We start from the raw sequence: 22,202 nt of genomic DNA on the forward strand, positions 1-22,202 counted from the left end.
AAGAAAGAAAAAAAACACTCCCTCCAAGAAAGAGATGATTTGGTCTTCTACCCTCTTCCTTTGGGGAAGGGCCTCCCCCTGCACCCCATAAACTGCTGAAAGGGGAGATGCCTCTGCCCTGACTGGCGCACAGGGAGCCAGAAGTGACACAGGCGACAAGGGAGGTGTGTGAGAGGGTAGGGCTCTGGAGGGGGACATGGGCTGGCAGCAGGCAGGCCAGGATGGTGGAACAGGCCGCTTACCATTCCAAAATCCTCTGCGTGAATAGAGGTTATTGTGTGGCCAGGATTCCAGCAGCGCTCCCCGTCCCCAGCGGCTTGGGCTTTACTAACCCTCGTGACCGAGGATGCTGGAAAGTGTTTGGCAGAAGGCATTTGACAATATTTGCCTGTTTTCTGCTGGGAACTGCCTCCAGATCACGTGGCCCCAATTATTTTAGGCTGCTTGGGCACTGTATTGTTTGTTCTTGGAGTGGAGATGGTCTCCGGGGCGATGGGGAGGGTGCTCGTGGCGAGGAGGGAGCAGGTGGAGGAGCAAATAGCCCCTAACCCAATTCCCAAAACAAACCAAGTGTCCCAGGAGAGCTCGGCATTGTCGGGAGACCAATGTCCTTTCCTGGGCCTACACACCTCGGTCCTGAGGGCCTGCACGCTGCCGTTGCAGAGAGCAGACAGCACGAAGGATGCACATGTCTCAGAGAATGAGATGCCATGGTGTGGAGCTAGGTTCCTTTTTTTTTTTTTTTTTTTTTTTTTTTTTTTTTTTTTTTTTTTTTTAAGTATCTTATACTGTGGGTGAAGATACAAAATGGCAAAGCCATTTGAGGGGGCAAATATCAGTCCCATTAATATCTTCCGGGTACCCAGCTCTCCTCCTCGACGCCAACACAGAGAACACTGCAACAGGTGTGCAAGGGGACATATGAAGATGCTCTCTGCGGCCCTGTCTGTAAGGGTGGAGATGAGATTTGGACACGACGTAAACGGCCAGCAGGAGGAAAGTGGTGAAATCGATCTGCCATTGTCATACGTGGAATCGTGCACAGCAGCTAAAATGAGGCTGTGCTCTATGGACTAATGTGGGTATAGCTTCGGGACATTCCAGTGAGGAAAGGGCAAGTTGTGGGTCAACGCAGTGCAGCAGGTTGTAGGACAGTATCCTTAGTGTGATATGTCTGCATTCCTCTTAGAAAGGAGAAAATCCGAAATTAAAAAATCCACAAGTCAGAAACCTCTGTTGGCACACATGCTTTGTAAAAGCATAGGCAAGACACACACACACACACACACACACACACACACACACACACACACACACACACTTCCCACTGGTCAGAGGGTCGCTCTGGATGAGCCCCGAACAACAACAAAGAACGGACGATAGCCTTATCTAGGATGTTTCAGTTTTCAAGTGAGGAAACCTATCACTTGTATTAATAAAATAAAATAAAAACAAAGTAAGGGCTTATTGAATGTATTCATATCTTGCCTTTTTCTAAAAAGCTAACAAAGGAAAAAGAAGACATTCAAACAAAAGAGATGGAAAAGTGCATAAACATCTGAACTCGCTGGCGACCAGAGCACAAGGGGAACATGGTATAACTGACCTCACTTTCCCTTGCAAAATGGTTGGGGGAGGGGCGTGGGGGGCCGTGTTCCTTTTGAGAGACAAAGTATTTACACTGAAACTACATTCTAAAAACTTTACTCGTGTGGAAGTTTATATAGGAGGTCACATGTCCTCCACCATGGTTTTAAGCGTGACTGTTTTACTTAAGAGAAATGTCCTCCTTCTTCTTCCCTGCTGTTTACAGACCCTCTCCCCTGCCTCCCTCTCCCACCTCATCGGTATCCTTCTCCTCTCACTCGCTGTGCCCCACACTCGCTGTGGCTCACTCGCTGGCCACCTTCTGTAGTTCCTCCAACAAGCTCAGCCTGCCTCCCACCCTGGAGGGAGCAGCGGATGCTGTGGGATGTGCCCAAGTTACCCCTGAGGACCGAGGTGTCCTTCTCCACTGCTGGGAGGCTACTTGCTGAGGCCGAATCCTTCCTGAGGAGTTGTCCTCAGCAGAATGTGAAGGGAACTGCCTTGCCCAAAGCTTCACCCCCCTTCAGGGGGTAGCCGATATTCCATGATGGGCAAGGTAGGGGATAAAGGCCTGGACCCAATGCCTGGACTCTGGTCTCTCTGAAGGGCCAGCCCAGCCTCAGAACTCCCCACAGGATTGCTGAGGACTCTACTGCAGCCTCCTGTCAGCCTGACACCCCCTCTGCCTCTCCCAGTGTCCCTCACACCCCCATGTGTCAATATTGGATGCATGCCCGAATAAACCACCTGCACACCCATCTCTGCTCAGTCTGCCTCTGGGAAAGCCCAACCTACATTCGTACAGCCTTTTAAGAAACTGTTCCCTCTGCCTAGAATGTTCCCTGCCCCTGATTTTCACATTGTCATGTTGTGGACTTCTTGTCATACAAAAGTGTACTTAAATGTCACCTCCTCCAGGAAGCTTTCCCACACCACTCAACCTAAAAAACCCTCTCAGACACTACCCTGTCAGCCAGTTCTAACTCTAGGCACAGCACTTGTCAGTATCTAATGCATTCCTTGTTTATTTATTTATCATTAATATGATACTTTTATATCATAAAACTTTCCCCCTCATCATTCCTGGTCTATATTACTCACCGTTGCACTCTCAGAGCCTAGAACAGGGTGTAGCAATAGTAGGTGCACAGCCAACATTTCTTCAATTAGTGACTGAAAGTCTATCTCATACATATAAAGGGAATTGGAGGACCATCTGATGTTCTTTGAACAACTTGATGTCTTTTGATAATAATAAAACAAAAATTTATAAATTCTTGAATCTGATTTGGCCTTGAAAGCAAATTTATTTTAAAAAAATCCCCTGCCTGACTTTGTGAATTGGAAAATGAAATGTCTTTTGGAATGATCTATGTGACGCTTTATGCAGAAAAGGACATTCTGTACAGGCTTAGGTACAGTAGGGGTGAACTGACTGCATACATCAGGAAGGAGGGAAGGCCTGCTCCAGGATGCCCTGGGGGACTCAGAAGGGAGGGTGTGCTGAGCGCTGGCTCTACCTCAGATGCTTCAAGCGCTTTCTTTGTACTAACTCAGTTTCCTCTTGACGACTACCCCTAGGAGTTTGATACCACTGCTATTCCCATTTTACAGGTGAGGAGACTGAGGCACAGATAGGTTAAGGACTGCACCCAAGGCTACACAGCTAGGAGTTAATATCTGGCAGTCTGATTTAAGACGCTGCACTGTCCGCAGACTCACTGTTGCCAGGCAGATATCAGAGAATCACAGAAAATTAGGAATGAACAAGGTGATTTTCTTCTACTCACTCTCAAATTTTTTATTCTGAAATGTGCAACGTGCTCAGGTTTTTAAAGTCAGTGTGTCTGCCAATTCCTTGCATTTCTAGAAATTCTCATGCCCAAAGTCCTTTATACTGATACCTCATTAGATGTCCTGGCATTATGGGAATTTGTGTGGCCATGATTTGGGGGAGGAAGGGTGCAGGCACAGGTTTGACCAGGGAAATAGAGTAGAATTTTAAAGAAAACGAAAAGCAGCAAATGCAATGAGAAAAAGAAGACAGGGACAAAATGATGGAAACAAGCCAAAGTCTGGAAATCAAGCTCTTGAAAATAACCTTTGCTGTCCTTGCAGCCAAGCAAGCTGACTGTGGAGACTCTTGTTAGAGAAGATTGAGTTACGCTCCTGAATGCTTTCTCCCGATGCGGTCTTCCTCTCACCTGTGCATGGATTAGTCAGGAGAATCTAATGTGATTTGCTCCTTAAAGCCCATCTGCTCTCTTTTCTCATTTGTCCTCTCTTCTCCACCCCATCCTTTCTTCCAAAGCAGGGGCTTTGCAGTTAAAGAGACCCAGCCTGTGCCCCTTCGTGGCCCTGTGTATATTCAGGCAAATGATTTAACTGTCTAAGCTTTATTTTCCTCATCTGTGAAATGGGCATAAATGATACCAACTTCAGAGAATTGTGAGAATTCAGGGCACCTACAGGAAGTGCCTGGCATGGAGGAGGCTGGCACATAATAGCTCTTAGTGCCTACACCTCCCCACTTCTCCTTCCTCCCTCCCCTTCCTTCCTTAATCCCCTCAGGTTAGCTGGGCTGTGCTGCCAGGGGAATCATAGCCCTAACTGATATGGAGTTTTGAGGAATAAATCTCAGGTGTAGACAGCTCTTGTGCTCAAAGCTACAAAACAACTTCTAAGTAAAGCTCTTAGAGGAGAATGTACCTATAAACCTCAAACATGAAAGCAACCACTTACAACATCATCCATCAAATATTTCACCAAGTCCAGGAATTCCAAATAATAAAGTAAAGCCACTAAAGGAGATAATGCTTGTTAATATTACTAATGTTAAAATAATTGTAGTATAGTTGCAATTAAGGATTAATTCATTAAGGGATCATTGATAGGGGTGAACAGACCACCATTTCTATAATTTGTTGCATCCTTATTAACTATAACAATGGATTCCATTAAATCAGTTAACAACACCCACATGGCAGCCAGTCCTTGCCAGGGTCTTGGTGCTGGAAAACAAAATCTACACCCAAATAAAATAAATCCGAAAATCCCAATCTCCAGGCTGGACCTAAGTTGAGTAGTTTACACAGAGCTGCAAATTAAATTGACTGCATGTTAGGCTCCTGGATGTCAAGTTCTCATGCTGATGTCAAACTTTTCGGCGATACCCTATTGTATCAGCAGGAAGCTGAAGTTACACGAGCACCGCATCAAGAGAGAACTTGCTGAAAATGAACTTACCATTGCAGAGTAGCAGGAGTGGAGTGGGGCTTGGATGCTCTATTGTTTTCTTTTTCCTCATCTGTTAAAGGAAAGAAAAAGGAGCTACCTTCAGTAGGAAAAGTAAAAGGCTTCTCAGCTCTCCCAAAGTTCCCTCAAATATTGATGATTTGACAGCAACCGTACTTTGGCTTTTCCGACATGTTAGACTTCTTCTCGAGTGAGAAAAAAAGGGGAAACTGACTTACACAGAAAACTCTTTTACATCACTTTGCATTTTGATCTGATGTAACTAACCCGTGAAGAGTTGAGGAACTGTCTCTCTTTATCACTGAGCGGCATGACTGCGTTCACCCGACTTGCTATGTTCCCACCTGCAGCTGGACACCTGACTCTAGATTCTGACCTAAGAACTTCTAGACCTCACTGACTGTTTGCTCCTGGTAACGCCCATGGAATAGACAGCGGTGTCAGGTAAGGGAAGAAGAGTGCAAGGGTTTGGGAGAATTAGGATAGCAGTACAACAGAGCAGAGATTGGCAATTCTTTTTCTGTAAGGGGCCAGAGAGCAAATATTTTAGGGACTGGGGGCCAAGAGGCAAAATCAAAACTATTATATAGTATTTATATAACAAAAGAAAAAACAAATTTCCACAAAACTTTAATTGACAATATTCAAAATGTAATAATAGTAATTGAGTACAGTTTTTGTAACATAGGTCTATTAATAAGGATAATGGAACTGTTTGGGGGGAAGAAGCAACATTTTTCTTAACCGGAATTCAAAGTTCACATCTCTACCATTGAACAGATTATAAATATTCACCTGTAAAAACCACTCTTAATTTATAGCCCTATGAAAACAGGCATCAGGCAAGATTTGGACTGTGAGGTCCTGGTTTGCTGATTGCTACAACACAGCAATCTGAACAATAGATCGATCTTTGTGTCTATGAAGAACTACTCACAATTTCATCGTGGATTAACTGAGAAATACATAGTAATTAGCCTCAACCAATTCCTAATAAAGATTATTAATAGAAACAGTCAACATAAAATTTCTTGATCCACAAAATTTGACCCAAGAAGACCGGTATGAGTAACAATCTCAAGAGAAAATTAATAACATCAAAACCTACAAATATAATCAACAAAATTTACTAAGAACATGTAAAATGGTCAAAGAAATAAGTCTGTGGTGTAAAATTTATATGGAAAAGAATCTGTATATCCACAAAAAATATTTTAAGTAAAACAAAAATGAAAGTGGAAGAAAATGAAATATGGTATAGGGAAAAACATTAAAAAAAAAATAAATTAGCTTAGGGGCACATGGTTGGCTCAGTTGGTTGAGCATCTGACTCTTGATTTCAGCTCAGGTCATGATCTCATGGGTTGGGGGTTCGAGCCCTGCATCAGGCTCTGCACTGACAGTGTGGAGCCTGGGTCATGTTCTCTATCTCCCTCTCTTTTGCCCCTCCCCCACTCATGCTCTCCCACTCTCTCAAAATAAATATTAAAAAAATAAATAAATAAATTAGCTTAATAAAGTTGAGTTCAGAAAACATTTTCTTGATGGAAATGTATAAAGACTGGTATAATTCTGATTAAAATGTGTATTCGTAAACACCATAAGACACTGCTGTTGCTTATACAACAAGTGTACATATTCAGCTTCTTCCTTACTAAACAGAACTGCAATTTAGAGGGGACCATGTGTCCAGGGAGGGTGATTCCCTCTCAAACCCTAGAGAGGTGAATGTTGATTAATTTAAATCTAACACAGTAGTTTTATCTACCATCAAGCCACTGATGGGGTAGGTGTGACATGATGGGGGACGGGTGACACGATGCTGGCCTTTAGGACTTACGGAGAAGCTCTCTGGGGGCCTCTGGGAAAGATATTTTTCCCCTGATAAGAAGAGATGGAAGGGCTTGATTTTGAACTTCCACCCTCCAAAACTGTGAAAACACAAGTATCTATTGTTTTATGCAAAAGCAAGCAAGCAAGCAAACAAATAGGTGAGAGAGTCTGGCCTGTCCTGGTTTTGAACATGGCTGAGCGGACACGAGAGTGAGGCAGCAAGCTTTCAACTGGGAAAAGAGCAGCCTGGGGATGAAGTCCACACTGAGGCAGCAGAGAGGAAAGGCGGAAAGACTGGGGGTTCCAAATGTCATGTTGTGCCTCATCAGCTGACCCCCCAAAAGCTGCCTCTTTGTGTGGTCAGATGATAAAATTTTCTTAGTCAATAAAACCTCTTTTCATTGGGTATTCTCTTCCCTACCACCAAAACCATCCTAACCAATACAAACACTCACACGAAATGTTCTCAGGGACAAAGTGTCCCAGTCCATCATGGGCTCGACACCTGCTCACGGTGCTTTGTCAACCTAGAGCTCCTTCTAAATGCTTCTCATCCTTTCCAACTAGAATAAACGACACCACTTCCTTGAAGCCTTCCCTGATACTCTCCAAGTCAGGCATCATTGATCCTAACTCTTCTTCTACAACCTATTATAACTTATCTCTTGGTTGGACAGTTTAGCCACCTGGATCATTATTTCTGTACACAGCCACATCCATCTCTCCAACTTCAGTATCCTACTTAAGAAACTCCTACTTAAGAAAGGGATGATATCTTAGTAATTTTTGTGTTTCCTCTTGCTAGTGCCTCCCACCTGGCACTTAACAGTTGAGTCTGCCTTCCACAAACGTCTTCAACAATCTTAAAAGAAATAAAAAGCACAATAAGGAGCATGAACACGTGGGTCTGACACCAATATAGACACACACACAAAAATACTAACCTCAGTTTTCACAAAGAAACAAATAGGAAATAATAATGAGGCACAATTTTACATCTCTGAGAGTAACACGAGTTTTAAACAATGATAATCCCTAATGCTGGGGTGTAAATGGTAAAACTGACAGTCACATATTTTTCTGAAGGTAGTGTTAACTGGTACAAAGTTCTGGCAAGCAAACTGGCCGTAATAGTGACAGCCATCTAAAATGTCCAGTCACTTGACCTCACAACCCAACTCCCAGAAATGATACTAAGCAAATAATCCAAAATAAATAAAAGACTATGTTAAGAAACACATGATTGATTTTCTTCTCAAACAAGGAAAAGTACATAAATGACCTAAATATACCTCCTGGCATATGCTGGAACATGATTAACATTTCCATTCCCACTAGAACTGGCCGACTATCTCCCCCACCCCCTGCTTCTTTACATTTTAGCATTTCGGCCAAGCTGGACTAGATATCAAAAGACCTGTGTTCTAGAATCAATGCCAAAACTTACTGGCCATGACTGAGCAAACCCCTCAACCTTTGAGCTTCATGTTCCTTCATTTGTAAATGGTCATTTTATAGGGCCAGTGAAAGGATTATATTAATTAATTCAAAAAATATTCACTGAATAGCTAATTTATGCCAGCTAGACACCGAGGATAAAGAAATTAAACTCCTGTCCTTCTGTCTGGTTGGAGAGCGAAAAAGACAAACAACGGAGAGAAAGGCCAAGTTCAGTGAGAAGTGATAAACGCTATGACACGGGTAGGCAAGGAGGAGCCTGCTGACACAGACTGGGTGAAAAAGCAGAGCCCATCGCGGAAGGCTTACTGGAAGAAGCAGTGATAAGTGAGCTAAGTCTCTGAGTGTGCCAGAGATGGGAACCAGATGGCAAGGAAGGGGGGACCAGGTCAGGGGAAAAGAAGGTGGAGAAGGTGAGGAACAGACCGAGACAGGGGACCCAGAAGCTCATGACCCCCTCCCAGGAGGAAGATGGTTACAACGCGGGTTGGGCGTGGCGCAGGGAGCTGGAGAGGGGCTCTTCTGACAACGTAATAACTCTGTTTAAGCTTCAAGACAGTTGCTTAAACTGAGGATAATAAGCACGCCTGCCTTGAAAGGCTGCCGGCGGAATTAGTGGAATGAACTCAACACAGGCTAAGAGCTCCCAAATCTCATTTTCAGGGCTGCGTGGCAAAGACCGCCCTCGGCTGCTCTGGCGGCCAGGAGCCCCCGGAGCACTTCTGCTCAGCCGTGGCTGCTGTGGGAAGCAGGCCAGGGAGGCCGCGCTTCTGCTCACTTCTGCTGGGAAAGACTTCCAGGGACAAAGACAAATGCGTGGATGGAGACCCCGCCAGGCAAACACACACTGGGTGACATCACAGCTCCAAACAGGAGGTGGCATTTGAGCTGCGCCCTGAAGAGACAGTCAGGGTTTTTAAAATAACTTTGTTTTCTGTTCGCAAAAGTAATCCATGTCCATTTTTTGACTTTGGGAAAATAGACAGAAAATAGAAATCTCTGGAAATCTAAGCCCCTCTCAACACAGAGAACTATTGTTTTCATCTTATTTACCTCCAGTCTGCTTTCAACGTTCTCTTTCACACCCAAGGACACACATACCCCGAACTTAAAACAAGTGGGGGCCACACAGTCACCCTGGCTTGTCGCCTGTCCCCTTCACCTTTACAAGGACAGGTCAGACTTTGAGAGGAGGACGCTGAGGGAGGGGGTGTTCCAGGGGAGGAAGCAGCACACGAAAAGTCTTGGAGGACAAAAGCCACGGCCCAAGGGAGAACGCACACCGTCCACTTGGCTGGAGCCACAAAAGTCCCTTGTTCTGGGACTCCGTCTCAGTGCCCGCCCCGCCTCAGGTCACACCTGTCTCTACTGTGTCAGATGTCTCTCCCCAGTGAAGCTCTGCGATGGCCCATTTCTGGTACCAGCGAATGCAAAGAGACCTGGCTTTGAGGGCAAGGCAGGCCTGGGTGCGAGTCCCAGCTCTGCCCTCAACTCTGGTTGGAACCCTGGGCAGCTAGTCCAATAAAGGCCCGGGGGGTCCTTTACCTAAAACATGAGAATCATAACTTATACCACAAGCACAGTTTGAAAATTAAGTGTGTTCAGAACTAGACACCTTAAAAAAGAATACCATCACAACAATAATAGCATTTATTGGCCAAGTACTTAAGCCAGGCATCATGCGTGCCTAGGTTTTCGTGCACTCTCTCACTGTATTCCTCCCAAGGGTGCCATGAAGAAGTTTTATATCTGATTTCATAAAGAAGGAGATCGAACTTTGGAGAGTCTGAATCACTTGCACCAGGCCCTGCAGCCAACGAATGGAGACTGGACTTCACTCTGTGCTCAGCACATGGTGGCTACTGACGGTGCTTGGACAAGAACTGGTCGATGCCAGAGCCAGTGCAGACTCTCCAGCTTGGTCACCAAAGAGGTGCCTTCCACCCCTGCAGGCCCCTTTCTAGACCCCTAGTGACTCTGTGCCCAGGGTCTCAAAGCCCAGCCTCTCTCTCCCAAAAAGGGGTGTGTGTGTCACAGCCAGGCCCCTCCTATTTGATGGCTGTCAAGCCTGATTCGTCAGAAGTGCTGGTTACTCACTTATTCATCAAATACCGATTGTCTGCTAGGTTCCAGCCCTAGGCCAGGGGCTAAAGGGTGAGACCAGACAGACATTGTCACTGTTCTTTAAAAACAAATTTTTTTTAATATTTCTCTATTTTTGACAGAGAGGAGTAGGGAAGGGGTAGAGAGACAAGGAGACACAGAATCGGAAGCAGGCTCCAGGCTCTGAGCTGTCAGCACAGAGCCCGATGCAGGGCTTGAACTCACGAACTGCAAGATCATGACCTGAGCTGAAGCTGAATGTTCAACTGACTGAGTCACCCAGGCGCCCCGTCTCTGCTCTTTTAAGATCAGAGTCAAATTATCAGCAAATAAAATGTAAGGGCAAGTCCAGGATGTTACAGCAGCACCAAATGTGGGGTGTGACTTGCGTCTTGGTATCTGAAGGAGGAGAAGGAACCACCTGGGTGACGAGCACAGGAGAGCACATTTTAGGTACAAGGAAATAGCCACAGTTGATAGAAACTTTACTCTGCCAAATGCCTTTTCTTTTTAACAGGCAAAAATGCCGCAAACGAAATGAGATTCATGCCATAAGGCAGAATTTCCAGCCAGCAAGGCTCCTGGAGGCACTCACAGCACACGCTGGGCCACCCATTCTCAAGGCCCACCCTGCTCATCCTACCAAAGCCAGAGAGAGGCCGTTTGCTTAAAACCTCCCAGCGAGGGGCGCCTGGGTGGCGCAGTCGGTTAAGCGTCCGACTTCAGCTCAGGTCACGATCTCGCGGTCCGTGAGTTCGAGCCCCGCGTCGGGCTCTGGGCTGATGGCTCAGAGCCTGGAGCCTGTTTCCGATTCTGTGTCTCCCTCTCTCTCTGCCCCTCGCCCGTTCATGCTCTGTCTCTCTCTGTCCCAAAAATAAATAAACGTTGAAAAAAAAAAAATTAAAAAAAAAAAAAAAAAAAAAAAAAAACCTCCCAGCGAGATGCAGCCCACTGCCTGGCCTTCCAGCCACTCTGTCCTGCTCTCACTTTGCAGTCATGTCTCCAAACACGCTCCAGGGAATCTCAGTCAATTTCCCAGTGGAAATTCTCTGCTCCCCTCTCTGGATCTACGTCCTGATAGAAAGTCTGAGGCCAAATTTCCAGGCTCAAACACTGGCTCCACCACCTGCCAGCTGTGCGACTTTGAACAACCTTTTGGTGCCTTAGTTTCCTTATCTGAAAAACAGGGGTAACAATAGCATCAAGCACATACTGTGAGGATTAGTTAACCACTCCTGGCACAAGATACATGCTACCTATGTATTCACTGTTACTATAATAGTTGTCACTCTTCTGCAGGGGCCATGCACCTGGATCCCCATCCTGTCCCTGGGGCTGCGTTTGGCAAGCCCAGCCCCTGGGACACGGCTATTTGCTCCTCCCCTGTGCTCCTGCAGCACCCCAACTAGCCCCTAGCAAAGACCTCATCACAGGGTATGGTCACTGCCTGCCCACCAGTGTGTCTGTCTTGCTAGTCTGTAAGCTTTGTAGGGCACAGACTGCCTCACCACTGTGGCTCCAGTACCCACACAGGGTAGGGGCTCAAGAAGTATTTGTGGAGGGGCGCCTGGGTGGCTCAGTAGGTTGAGCATCTGACTCTTGATTTCAGCTCAGTCATGATCCCAGGGTCATGGGATCGAGCCCCATGTCAGGCTTAGAGCCTGCTTAAGATTCTCTTTCTCTCTCTCTCTCTCTCTCTCTCTCTCTCTCTCTCTCCCTCTGCCCCTCTTCCCTGCTCTCTCTAATAATTTTTTTTTAAAGAAGTATTTGTGGAATGAATGGATGAATGGCTAAGATCATACCACAATTAAATTCTGAGACTACCCATCTTCATAAACAGACAAATAATAATTCTATCAGAGAACCTTTACTGAGGACTTATAATGTGCCAGGCACTTTTCACTGCATTTACTTTTCACAGCTGCCCAAGACAGTGAACGATTTAAAATATGTGAAATACCAAATATAGTGCTTAATGTATACTTAGTGCTTAATCAACTTTAGGTCTAATTACTAGTATTATCCCCCTTTACAGAGAAAGACAATGAGGCTCAGAGAAGTGGGAAGCAAGCTGTCTGAGGTCACACAGCTAGTGGGGGAGCCAGGAGAGGACCCACTGTAGTTGACATGAAAACTTCCCGAGCCCAAACATTTTGAGCCTCAGTCTCTCTTGCAACCTCTAGTACTGCACTAAATATGGTACAGAACATAGTCTCTGCCTAATATCTGCTGATTGAATTCACAATATTTGGGAACCTATTTTAGAATATTTCCTGCCTGGAGCCGGTGTGGCAGAGTTTAATATTAAGGGAGAACGTTTCTAAATTAATTACTTCTGTTCAGATCCCAGGAAAGGTTCAAGTTTATGCAAGTCTCGAGTTTCACTTCAAAGTCCTAATTCTATTTCCTTTCATTATGTTAACCTGGCTGCACCTGGCCAGACCTCACCTGTTGGGAACATGCGCTGGCCAAACATTTCATTCCCCCTTATCCAACCTCTTCCCAGCCACTGCAAAGGACGCCAGCAGATGATCAGGGTGCCTGGACCTAGGCCTTTGGCAGTGGGCATCAGCCCCTGGCAGCAAACCCTTCTCCCCGTGGGAACAGGGCTGAGCCCCAAACAAAACTGTGATGTTGGCAGGCATTGCTCTGAGGGGGCCCCACACCTGCCTCCTTTTACCTCCTCTGGGTGAATTCCTTCCTAACCTTGGAGTTAGAAAAGGCCTTTCTGATTTTCATACAAAACCCAAAAGCCATAAAAGGAAATGTTGATAAATTTCCTACATAAGAAATCCAAAGCTTCTATGTGGGGGTGTGGGGGAACCACACCTTAAGTAGAAAGATAATACCGTGCTTGGGAAAACTTCAGTCATACCGCAGACGACAATCTCATCTCCCCACCACAGACAGAGTGCCAATAAAACCGAAAGGAAAAGGACTAAGAACCAAGAGGGAAAAAAAGACAAAACAAAAAACAAAACAAAACAAAACAAAACCAAGCAAGGCACATGACACACAGTTGATGGAAAAAATACAAATGTTCTTGAAATGTGAAGAGATGATTAATTTCAATTAGTGAGAAGGAAAACTACACTGAAGTACCATTTCTCAATCAGATTGGCAAAAATCCAAACCGCGACCACACAACTGTGCCTGAGGTTGTGGGAAAGAGGTGCCCTCCCACCTTGCGGGGGTAGCATGACAGGGTGCCTCCACATGTGGAAGGTCATCTGGCCCAATGTACTGAAATCCCACATGCTCTTTAGCCAGCGGTCCCATGTCTGGGAACAGATCCTACAGCTATGGGTGGGACACATGGGAGGTGACCATACGCATCGCAACTTGTCTGGAATGGTAAACATTCAGAAACAGCTCAGCGCTCACCTGTTTAGCTAAACTATGCTACATCCTCACAGAATGCCACACAACTGTGAAAAAAAAAAAAGATCGAAAACAAGAAAAGAATGAGGATGTTCTCTGTTCTTACTGATAGGGAGCATTCTGGGGTTTAGTATTAAGTGAAAAAAGCAAGTCACAACAAAATGCATTGAGGCTGCTGCCTTTTTATCTTAGAAAGTGGCATAAAAGGGGGTGCCTGGGTGGCTCAGTTGGTGGAGCACGCGACTCCTGGTCTTGGGTTGTGGGTTCGAGCCCCACGTTGGGTGTAGCGATCACTTAAAGATAAAATCTTCAAAAAAAGAAGTGGCAAAAAAGAACATATACTTGAATTTTTATTTGCATAAAGAAATAAAATACTGGCAGAATGCACAAAAAGCACCAAAAATACTGGAAAAATACACAATAAAGAAATAAATGCATGTACCACTAGGGAGTTGAGGTGGGACTGAGACTTCTCAATGAGTACCTTTAAGGCATTCTGATTTTTGAACCATACGAACACCTTATCTATTCCAAAATACTCTGAGTTTGAACAAATTAAAAACTCCTCTGTTCGGGAGGGAGCAACTGAAGGAAGAATCTATTCATACTTGGTTAAGTGATACTGGAATGCCAAAAACCGAAAGCAAATTACCAATACTGATAACCTGACGGCTTTACAGTGTTTTGCTTTCTCCTAATATCCATTTACCTAATAAACACATACTGTGCACCTACTAGGCACCAGGCCCTATCAAATTAAATGACACACAATCAGAAGACATTCTCTCTTCCCCTCAGGGAGTTATAGCCCACGGAGGGACTGAGTGGAGGTGTCGAGGGGCCCTGGCAGTGAGCTCCAAGCACAGAGGACAGACTAGTGCCTTCTCCACAAGAGGAGAGGACAGACAGACACTCAGAGGGACACAAGAAGGGCAGCCTGAGATGGAAGAGTGGGTGGGTGAGGAAGGGGAGGAGTCTGGGGGGTTGTCTTTAACCATGGCCTCATCAGCCAGCCAGCGGTCTCACGCTGTGGTTCCCAGCTAGGACTAAACTGCCCCACACAGGCAGTCCGACTGTTACAAGCCATCATGTGAAGACTCTGGGAACTTCCCACTCCAAGTCCTTACCCTTGCTCTGGGAGCTGTCGAACACCTTCCTGCTATCAGCAGGAGGCTTTCATCCACCACTCGGTGGACATGAGAAAAAGTTTAGCTACATTTCCTTTTCTCTGGAACCCACCATAGGAGGTCACAAGATCCCAAACTGGAGACACCTGCCCAGTGAGTGGATTAGGGTGAGGGAGATATGTGGCTTTCACACACACAGCCCTGAGATGCAATGAGATCTTAAAATGATAATGATGTGTCACATGAAGCTGGGACCCACTGACACCCCAGTTCTATGCCATCATGCCACTGAACTCCGACTTTCCTCTTCCTTGTGCTGTAAAAATTCTCCGTCACCACCCAACAGTGGGGAACAGCCATGACAAGTGGGGGAGGTGTCGGGGAGGGTAACAGAAGAAGGGCTGAATTCAGAGAGAGGCAAACACGACAGAGCGGCCACTGGTAGCAATGGCCAAGAGAGGGTAGGGACACAATGTGGACTGTCTCAGGAGAAACAGCAGCCCTTCCCATATTTCCAACCCCCCCCCCCTCCCAGCACACACAATCTGGTAACCCTTGGAGATATAGGGCAGACTCTGGACTCCCACCTAAGATCTAGGATGGAGGCTGGAGTCACTGACTTAGATGTGCCCTGAAGGCTAGAGGACTTGGGCACATCTGGGTCACATTGAACTTATACTCTTTCCCAAGGAGGGCAACAGGAATCCCAAGGAATCTCACTGGGTTCCTACTGTGTGGACCCATCCTACGGCCCTCATCTCCCCAACTCTCTCCATCCCACTAATGCTGCCCTAGACTGCAGCCTCATTCCCTCAAACCTGGACTAGGTGGAAACCCCCAAAGTGTCCTCCACGCTCGAATGCACCTGCACAGACTCTCCACATTAATCTTCTGAAAATGCCGCTTTGATTTGTCACTCCTCCACCCAGCCCCTTCAGAGGCACCTTAGCTATCAGACTCCAAACCCCTTGTCTGGAATTCAAGTTGCTCAGTGATACAGACCAAACTCACCTTCCCAGCCCATGATCCTTCACCTTCCCAGCCCATGATCCTTCAACCTCTGCTTAAGCCAATCTGGAAAACTCTCCAAGCTCAAAACCTTCCTTGTGGCTTTCTGTCCCCCAACCCTTTACCATCACCACTTAAAGGACCCACATGGAGGTTTCAGCACAGAGGCTGCCTCCTCTAAGATTCCTTCCCTAGTCACCTTCCAGCCTGTGACCTCTCCCAAACAGTAGCATGCATTCTAATTACCTGGGGGTTGTGTTTAGATGCAGAGCATGCTTCAGTGGGTCTGGAGGAGGCCTGAGACTCTGCATTTCTAACAAGCTTCCAATGAGGTGGTGCCGGAGCCCAGGAGCACGCCCGGTATGGCAAGGGACCCTGCATCATTCAAATGGCATGGATGACATACGACCTCGTATTATTCTTCAGGGCCTGAGCTCCCATTCTAGATTAAAAATTCCACGAGAGCACAGAGCCACAGAAGGATGCTCATGTGATAGGAAGAGAGACAGCTGTAAAATCAGACAGCACTAAGTTCAAGTCTTAACTCTGCCACTTATTTGCCATGACAAGTGAATAAGTCCCACAACCTCTGAATCTCAGTTTCCTCATCTGTAAAATGGGGATTAAAAAAATACCTCCCTCCCAGGAAATTAAAGAAAACTGTGGCTGTGATTATGCCTAGCACACTGCCTGATACTAAATATACTTGGTATTGAATATAATATGATAATATTCAATATATTAGGAAATACTAAATAATATTTCATATATTTTATATTTTAATGCCCAGTTCTCTGCTCTTTCCTTCCTCATATAACTTTGAGTTTTCTATACAGTCCTGTATGTAGTAGGTGCTCAGGGAATCTTCTGAAGGAACTTCTATTCTATCTGTACAATTCCGCTCAATCCACACCGCTGGGCTCTCCTCCCTGGACATGATGTGCCAACAAGTTCTGACTTGATAATGCTTTACATTCAAAGTCTTCCTTTTGGTTGGTGACTATGCCATCAGAAACATGAAAATCTACTGACATATGCCTGAGAGAAAATGCAATTTTTTCTGGTTGGAAATGAGCATTTATGAAACCTGAATTATGGTAAATAACCCACCCACTCCCGTTCAGACTCTCACTCATCAGACATTTAAGGCTTGACCTCACTGATCCAGGGTTTTCTTCCCAACTGCATTCCATCAAAATGTCTCATGTCCCATCTCCTCATGCTCATAGAACCTCTTGTTAATCAATTAAATCCCTGTCTTCTGAGCTGATAAAAGGGGTGTAATAGGAAGAGCACTGCATAGAAATCAGAAGATGTGCACAGTAGTTCTAACACTACCCAAGTATGATTCTGAGCAAATAACTTCACTTTTCTGAGGCTTAGCTTTCTTATTCTAGGCTAATAAATTGATTATTCTCCCACTCCATTTCATTTTAACCAGGACTCCCAGTACTAATGCCCAGCTCTCACTCAGGCCAGAGGAAAACAATCTTTTGTCAGCAGGTGGAATGTTAACTTCTCCTCACATGACCCTGGGAAGGCATTTTTACCTACTTGGACTGGTTCACAGGCAAACTCTATGGCAGACCCTTTAGCTAGCCACTCAATAGCCAATCTTTCATTTTTTCCCCTGCTTGCTAATAAAAACCCTGGTTTATTCAGGGCAGTGATGTGACAGCCCAGAGGAAAATCCTAATTTGTCTAAGCCAGGGGATGGCAAACTTTTTCTATAAAGAGCTAGACAGTAAACATTTTAGGCTTTTGGAGGCCGTAGATGATGTTTGTCACATATTCTTCTTCATTTTTCCCCACTCTTTAAAATTAAAAACAAAAATAAAAACATCTTAGACCCTGGGCTGTATAAAAACAGGAGTCAAGCTGAGCTTGGCCTGGGGTCGTCCAACCATTAAGAGTAATTATATGTTTTTCTATTCTTCTGACAAATATTCACTTGCCTATCTTCCCTTTCAGCTACAGACAGTAGAATTCTTAACATAAATGACATAAGGAAAGTCTACTGGGGGCTCTTGGGAAAGATACTGCTGTTTTCTAACAAGAGTGAGACATATGAGAGGAAAACTCACTGGTGTCTCCTCTTTCTCCATCTACCTGTCTTGAATGTGGACTGGATGCCTATTATCTAAAACAGCTCAGGGCATCTGGGTGGCTCATTTGGTTAAGTGTCCAACTTTGGCTCAGGCCATGATCTCATGGTTTTTGAGTTCGAGCCCTGCATTGGGGTCTGTGCTAATAGCTCGAAGCCTGGAGCCTGCTTTGGATTCTGTGTCTCCCTCTCTCTCTGCCCCTCCCCTGCTCCGCTCTGTCTCTCTCTCTCTCTCTCAAAACTAAATAAACATTTAGAAAATTCTTTTTTAAGCAGCTTGTGACCATGAGATATTAACAGGAGGACAAAAGCCAACAATTCAGGAGGATTTTATAGTAAGACACACAGAGTCTGGGTCCAGGATGATATTGAGCTGTTAAATAAACCCTGAAACCTCCTACCTCCCATCTTTTAGTTAAATAAGATAATAAATACCTACATTGTTTAAACCACGGTCAGATTTCTCAAAATCCAGAGCATTCTTAAAATAGTAAATCAGACAGGATTTTTTTTTATAACTTCAACCACCTCCTAAGCCCTCCTCTATGTACCAGGCCCTGGGGATACAACAGTGAACCCCACAACAGCTCTCGGGAGCCTCCAGTCTAGTAGAAGACGTGACAAGACACAGACAAGTACCGACATACCCATCAGCCACTGAGAGCACTCTTAGCTCTGGTCCTGGTATTCCTGTGGACAAGTTATGAAATCCTTGATGCCAAGTCTTCAAAGCACTGCCTTCTGAGATGCAGAAGGGTGCTAGACAAAATGGCCAACATTCAAAGGCAGACATACAGACCTGGGTTCAAATCCTAGCTCTACCACTCACCAGCTATGTAATGTGGAGCGAATTACTTAACTCCTTTGAGCCTTCGTTTTCAAATGTGCAAGATGAAGCTCATTATAAGCTACCTCCTAAGACTGTTGTGAGATGTGAATGAGGTAATGGAATTAGAGCACTTGTCATTGCTCAGTGGATGACAGGCATATATCCCTGAAACTATGAGCATATACATATAGAGACGTGTGCTTAACAATATATGCTTGGGAAGAAAGACTAGAAGGATATCAGGAGTGGTTGCCTCTGGGCAATGAGATTAGAGGCGGTTATTTTTCTTCCTCATATATTTTTTCTTAGACTTTCCAAATATACACACACATGCCTCAAAGCCAGGGGATCTATCTTTTAATGTAATTTTTGTATTTTGAAAATAAAAACATGTGAACTGTAACTTTTTTGTTCTTTTATCCAGGTAGAGTCAGGTGGCCCCTATTCTAGACTGAGCCCTGGCATGGACTTGCTTTGCAATCTTAGAAAGTCACTTCACCAATTTAAGTCTCAATTTCCCTATCTAAAGTAGACGATAACCAGACTTCCAATCTCTCCATGATGAGACAGCTCACTCATTGACTGAAACAACTGTAAAAGCTAGAACAACTGTTTTGTTTTTTTTTTAATTTTTTTTTCAACGTTTATTTATTTTTGGGACAGAGAGAGACAGAGCATGAACGGGGGAGGGGCAGAGAGAGAGGGAGACACAGAATCTGAAACAGGCTCCAGGCTCTGAGCCATCAGCCCAGAGCCCGACGCAGGGCTCGAACTCACGGACCGCGAGGTCGTGACCTGGCTGAAGTTGGACGCTTAACCGACTGCGCCACCCAGGCGCCCCTAGAACAACTGTTTGAAGACATTGGAGAGCAATCAATGCAGACAGGACTAGAGGAGCCATAGGCTTTGAGAGAAAGGAAACACAGGATGTGCCCTCCACATTCACACTGGGTTTCCCTGGGGATGCTTCTCAACTGCTGCACCAGGAAACAGAACCCAAGCAAGGAGTGTGGTCTGTTAGGCTCGAGTCAGAGCTGGGGATGACAAAGGCTCAGATCTAAGCAACAATGTTCCAGAGAGAAGACGCACAGAGGAGGAAACACACACACTTGCATTCAAATTCCCCTCAAATTTTTAGCCCACTCACTCATACAGTGAGAAACCAAAAAACTGAGAAGACATCAGCTTAGAGACTGAAGAACTGATCACTGATTAGCAGGGGAGTCAGAGGTTGAAATTCAAGCTAGGTCAGGTAGAAGGAACTTGGTAAACACCCAGAGATTTTAGCTATGACCCAGAAAGGCTCTGAGCTAGGAGTAGAGACCACTTCCTAGTAGCACAGACAAGACTAAAACATACCAGACTTAACCAAAGCTTGACAGGATCGAGGAGACCTGCTGGTGTTCTACCTGCCTGTTACAACAAAATTTAACACCCTTCGGGGTAAGTTAATGTAATTCACCCAAAGCCTCTCCATCTTTGCATCCATGATGTCCAACATCAAATTAAAAACTATAAGGCATCCTGAAAAACAGGACCAAAAACTTGAAATCCATAGAAAAATCCCAATCATAGAAGTTAATACAGAGATGACTCAAAAATCAGAGTTACCAGACAGAAACTTTAAAATAACAATGGTTAATATGGCTAAGGAGAGAGGAAAAGATGGTCACGATAGAGGAAATGATGGATACAACAGATAAAAAAAGGAAAATATCAACTGAGATTTGGGGGAAAAAAAAAAGAAGAATCAAAAGGACATCTACCATAGAAAAAAAGAATACACTATCTTAAATTAAGGTCACTTGGATAGGCTTACCACCAGGTGGGACAGAACAGAAAATGAGATTTGAGAACTGAAAGGGAAGTCAACAGCAAATACCAAACTGAGGTACAAAGAGTGAAAAATGGACAAATCAGAGCAGAGCATAAGAAATGTATGAGGTACTGTCAAAAGGTTTAGTATTCATCTAACTGGAGTCCCAGAAGAAGGTAAGAGAGAATGGGGCAGAAAAAATATTTCAACAGACAGCAGCCAAGAATTTTACCAATTTTACGAACAACAATTCACAGGTTCAAGAAGTTCAGTGAACCCCAAGAAGAAAAAATATAAGAAAACCGTACCTGCACCTTGTAGTCAAAGTGCTGGAAACTAAAGAGCAAAAAAAAAAAAAAAAAAAAAAATCTTAAAGGCAGCCAGAGACAAAAAGACATTTTGTATTTAAAGGGGTAAAAATAAGTCTGATGACTAATTTTTGGAAGCCAGAAGACCATCAAATGACAACTTTAAAGTAGTGAAAGGGGGTTAAAAAAACAACAAAAAACCCACTTCCCAACCTAGAATTCTATATCCAGCAAAAATGTCCTTTAAAAATACAAGTGAGGGGCACCTGGGTGGCTGAGTAAGTTAATGGTTTTGGCTCAGGTCATGATCTCACGGTTGTAGGCCTGAGCCCAATGTTAAGCTCCACACACAGTGGAGATTCTGCTTGGGATTCTCTTTCTCCCTCTCTCTCTGCCCCTCCCCTGCTCTCTCTTGCTTGCTCTCTCTCAAAATAAATAAATAAACTTAACAAAACACAGGTGAAGGGGTGCCTGGGTGGCTCAGTCAATTAAGCGTCTGACTTTGGCTCAGGTCATGATCTCATGGTTCGTGGGTTTGAGCCCTGCATTGGGCTCTGAGCTGACAGCTCAGAACCTGAAGCCTGCTTCACATTCTGTGTCTGCCCCTCTCTTTGCCCCTCTCCCACTCACACTCTGTCTCTCTCTGTCTCTCAAAAATGAATAAACATTTTAAAAAAACGTTTAAAAACACAGGTGAAATAAAGATATTTTTCATGCTCTATACTACACTATACTGCACTACCCAAAATATGAAAGGAGTTTTTTTGGCTTGAAGTAAAAATGATCCCCGGTGGAAGCACAGACTTTCTGATAGGAATCAAGAGCCCTGGAAAGGGTCAATATGTGAATAAATAAAAATAAATATTGACTATTTAAAACAACAGTAGCAATGTCTTATGGGGCTTAAAACGTAGAAGTAAAATACATTAAGGCAACAGTACAGAGGGCGGGAGAGAAGTAAATGGGGTTCAAGTGTGTGTGTGTTTGTGCACTGGGCTTGAAACTGGAGAAGGAGTGACGTGAGGCAGACGTGAGAGGAGGGGTGCATGTCGTAACCCCAAAGATAGCCACTAGTAAAGACTATGTCATTGGAAAGTCAGCAGAGGAAAACATCAAAGAAAAAATTTTAAACTGCACCATCTCTCTCAAAAAAGGCACAAAAAAATAAAGACAGATGTGACAAATCAAAATTATATACCACATTTGTTGATTTAAGCCCAAAAGTGTAATTTAAGTGCGTTACATTAAATGATCTAAATATTCCAATTTAGATATAGATTATCATATGGGATTTTTTCAAACACATATTAAAAACCTTAATATTGAATTCATAAAGGTTGGAAATAGGAAGATTAAAAAAAGATATACCATTAACAACTTGATCTGACTTCAT

The 22,202-nt window shown here is 44.5% G+C and overlaps 1 protein-coding gene across 3 annotated transcripts in view; it reads right to left on the bottom strand.

Annotated features, from left to right (window-relative positions):
* Positions 1–22,202, bottom strand: part of RFX4 (regulatory factor X4) — a 166,110-nt gene that overhangs the window by 112,736 nt on the left and 31,172 nt on the right. For all 3 annotated transcript variants that reach the window (XM_086712458.1, XM_086712457.1, XM_086712459.1), the window contains one exon: positions 4,834–4,894. In XM_086712458.1, the coding sequence (XP_086568584.1) occupies positions 4,834–4,894 (61 nt within the window). The remainder of the gene's footprint in view (positions 1–4,833; positions 4,895–22,202) is intronic.

Source organism: Puma concolor, chromosome B4, assembly GCF_028749965.1.
Source record: "Puma concolor isolate L17-30 chromosome B4, mPumCon1.1.hap2, whole genome shotgun sequence".
NCBI classification, from domain to species: Eukaryota; Metazoa; Chordata; class Mammalia; order Carnivora; family Felidae; genus Puma; species Puma concolor.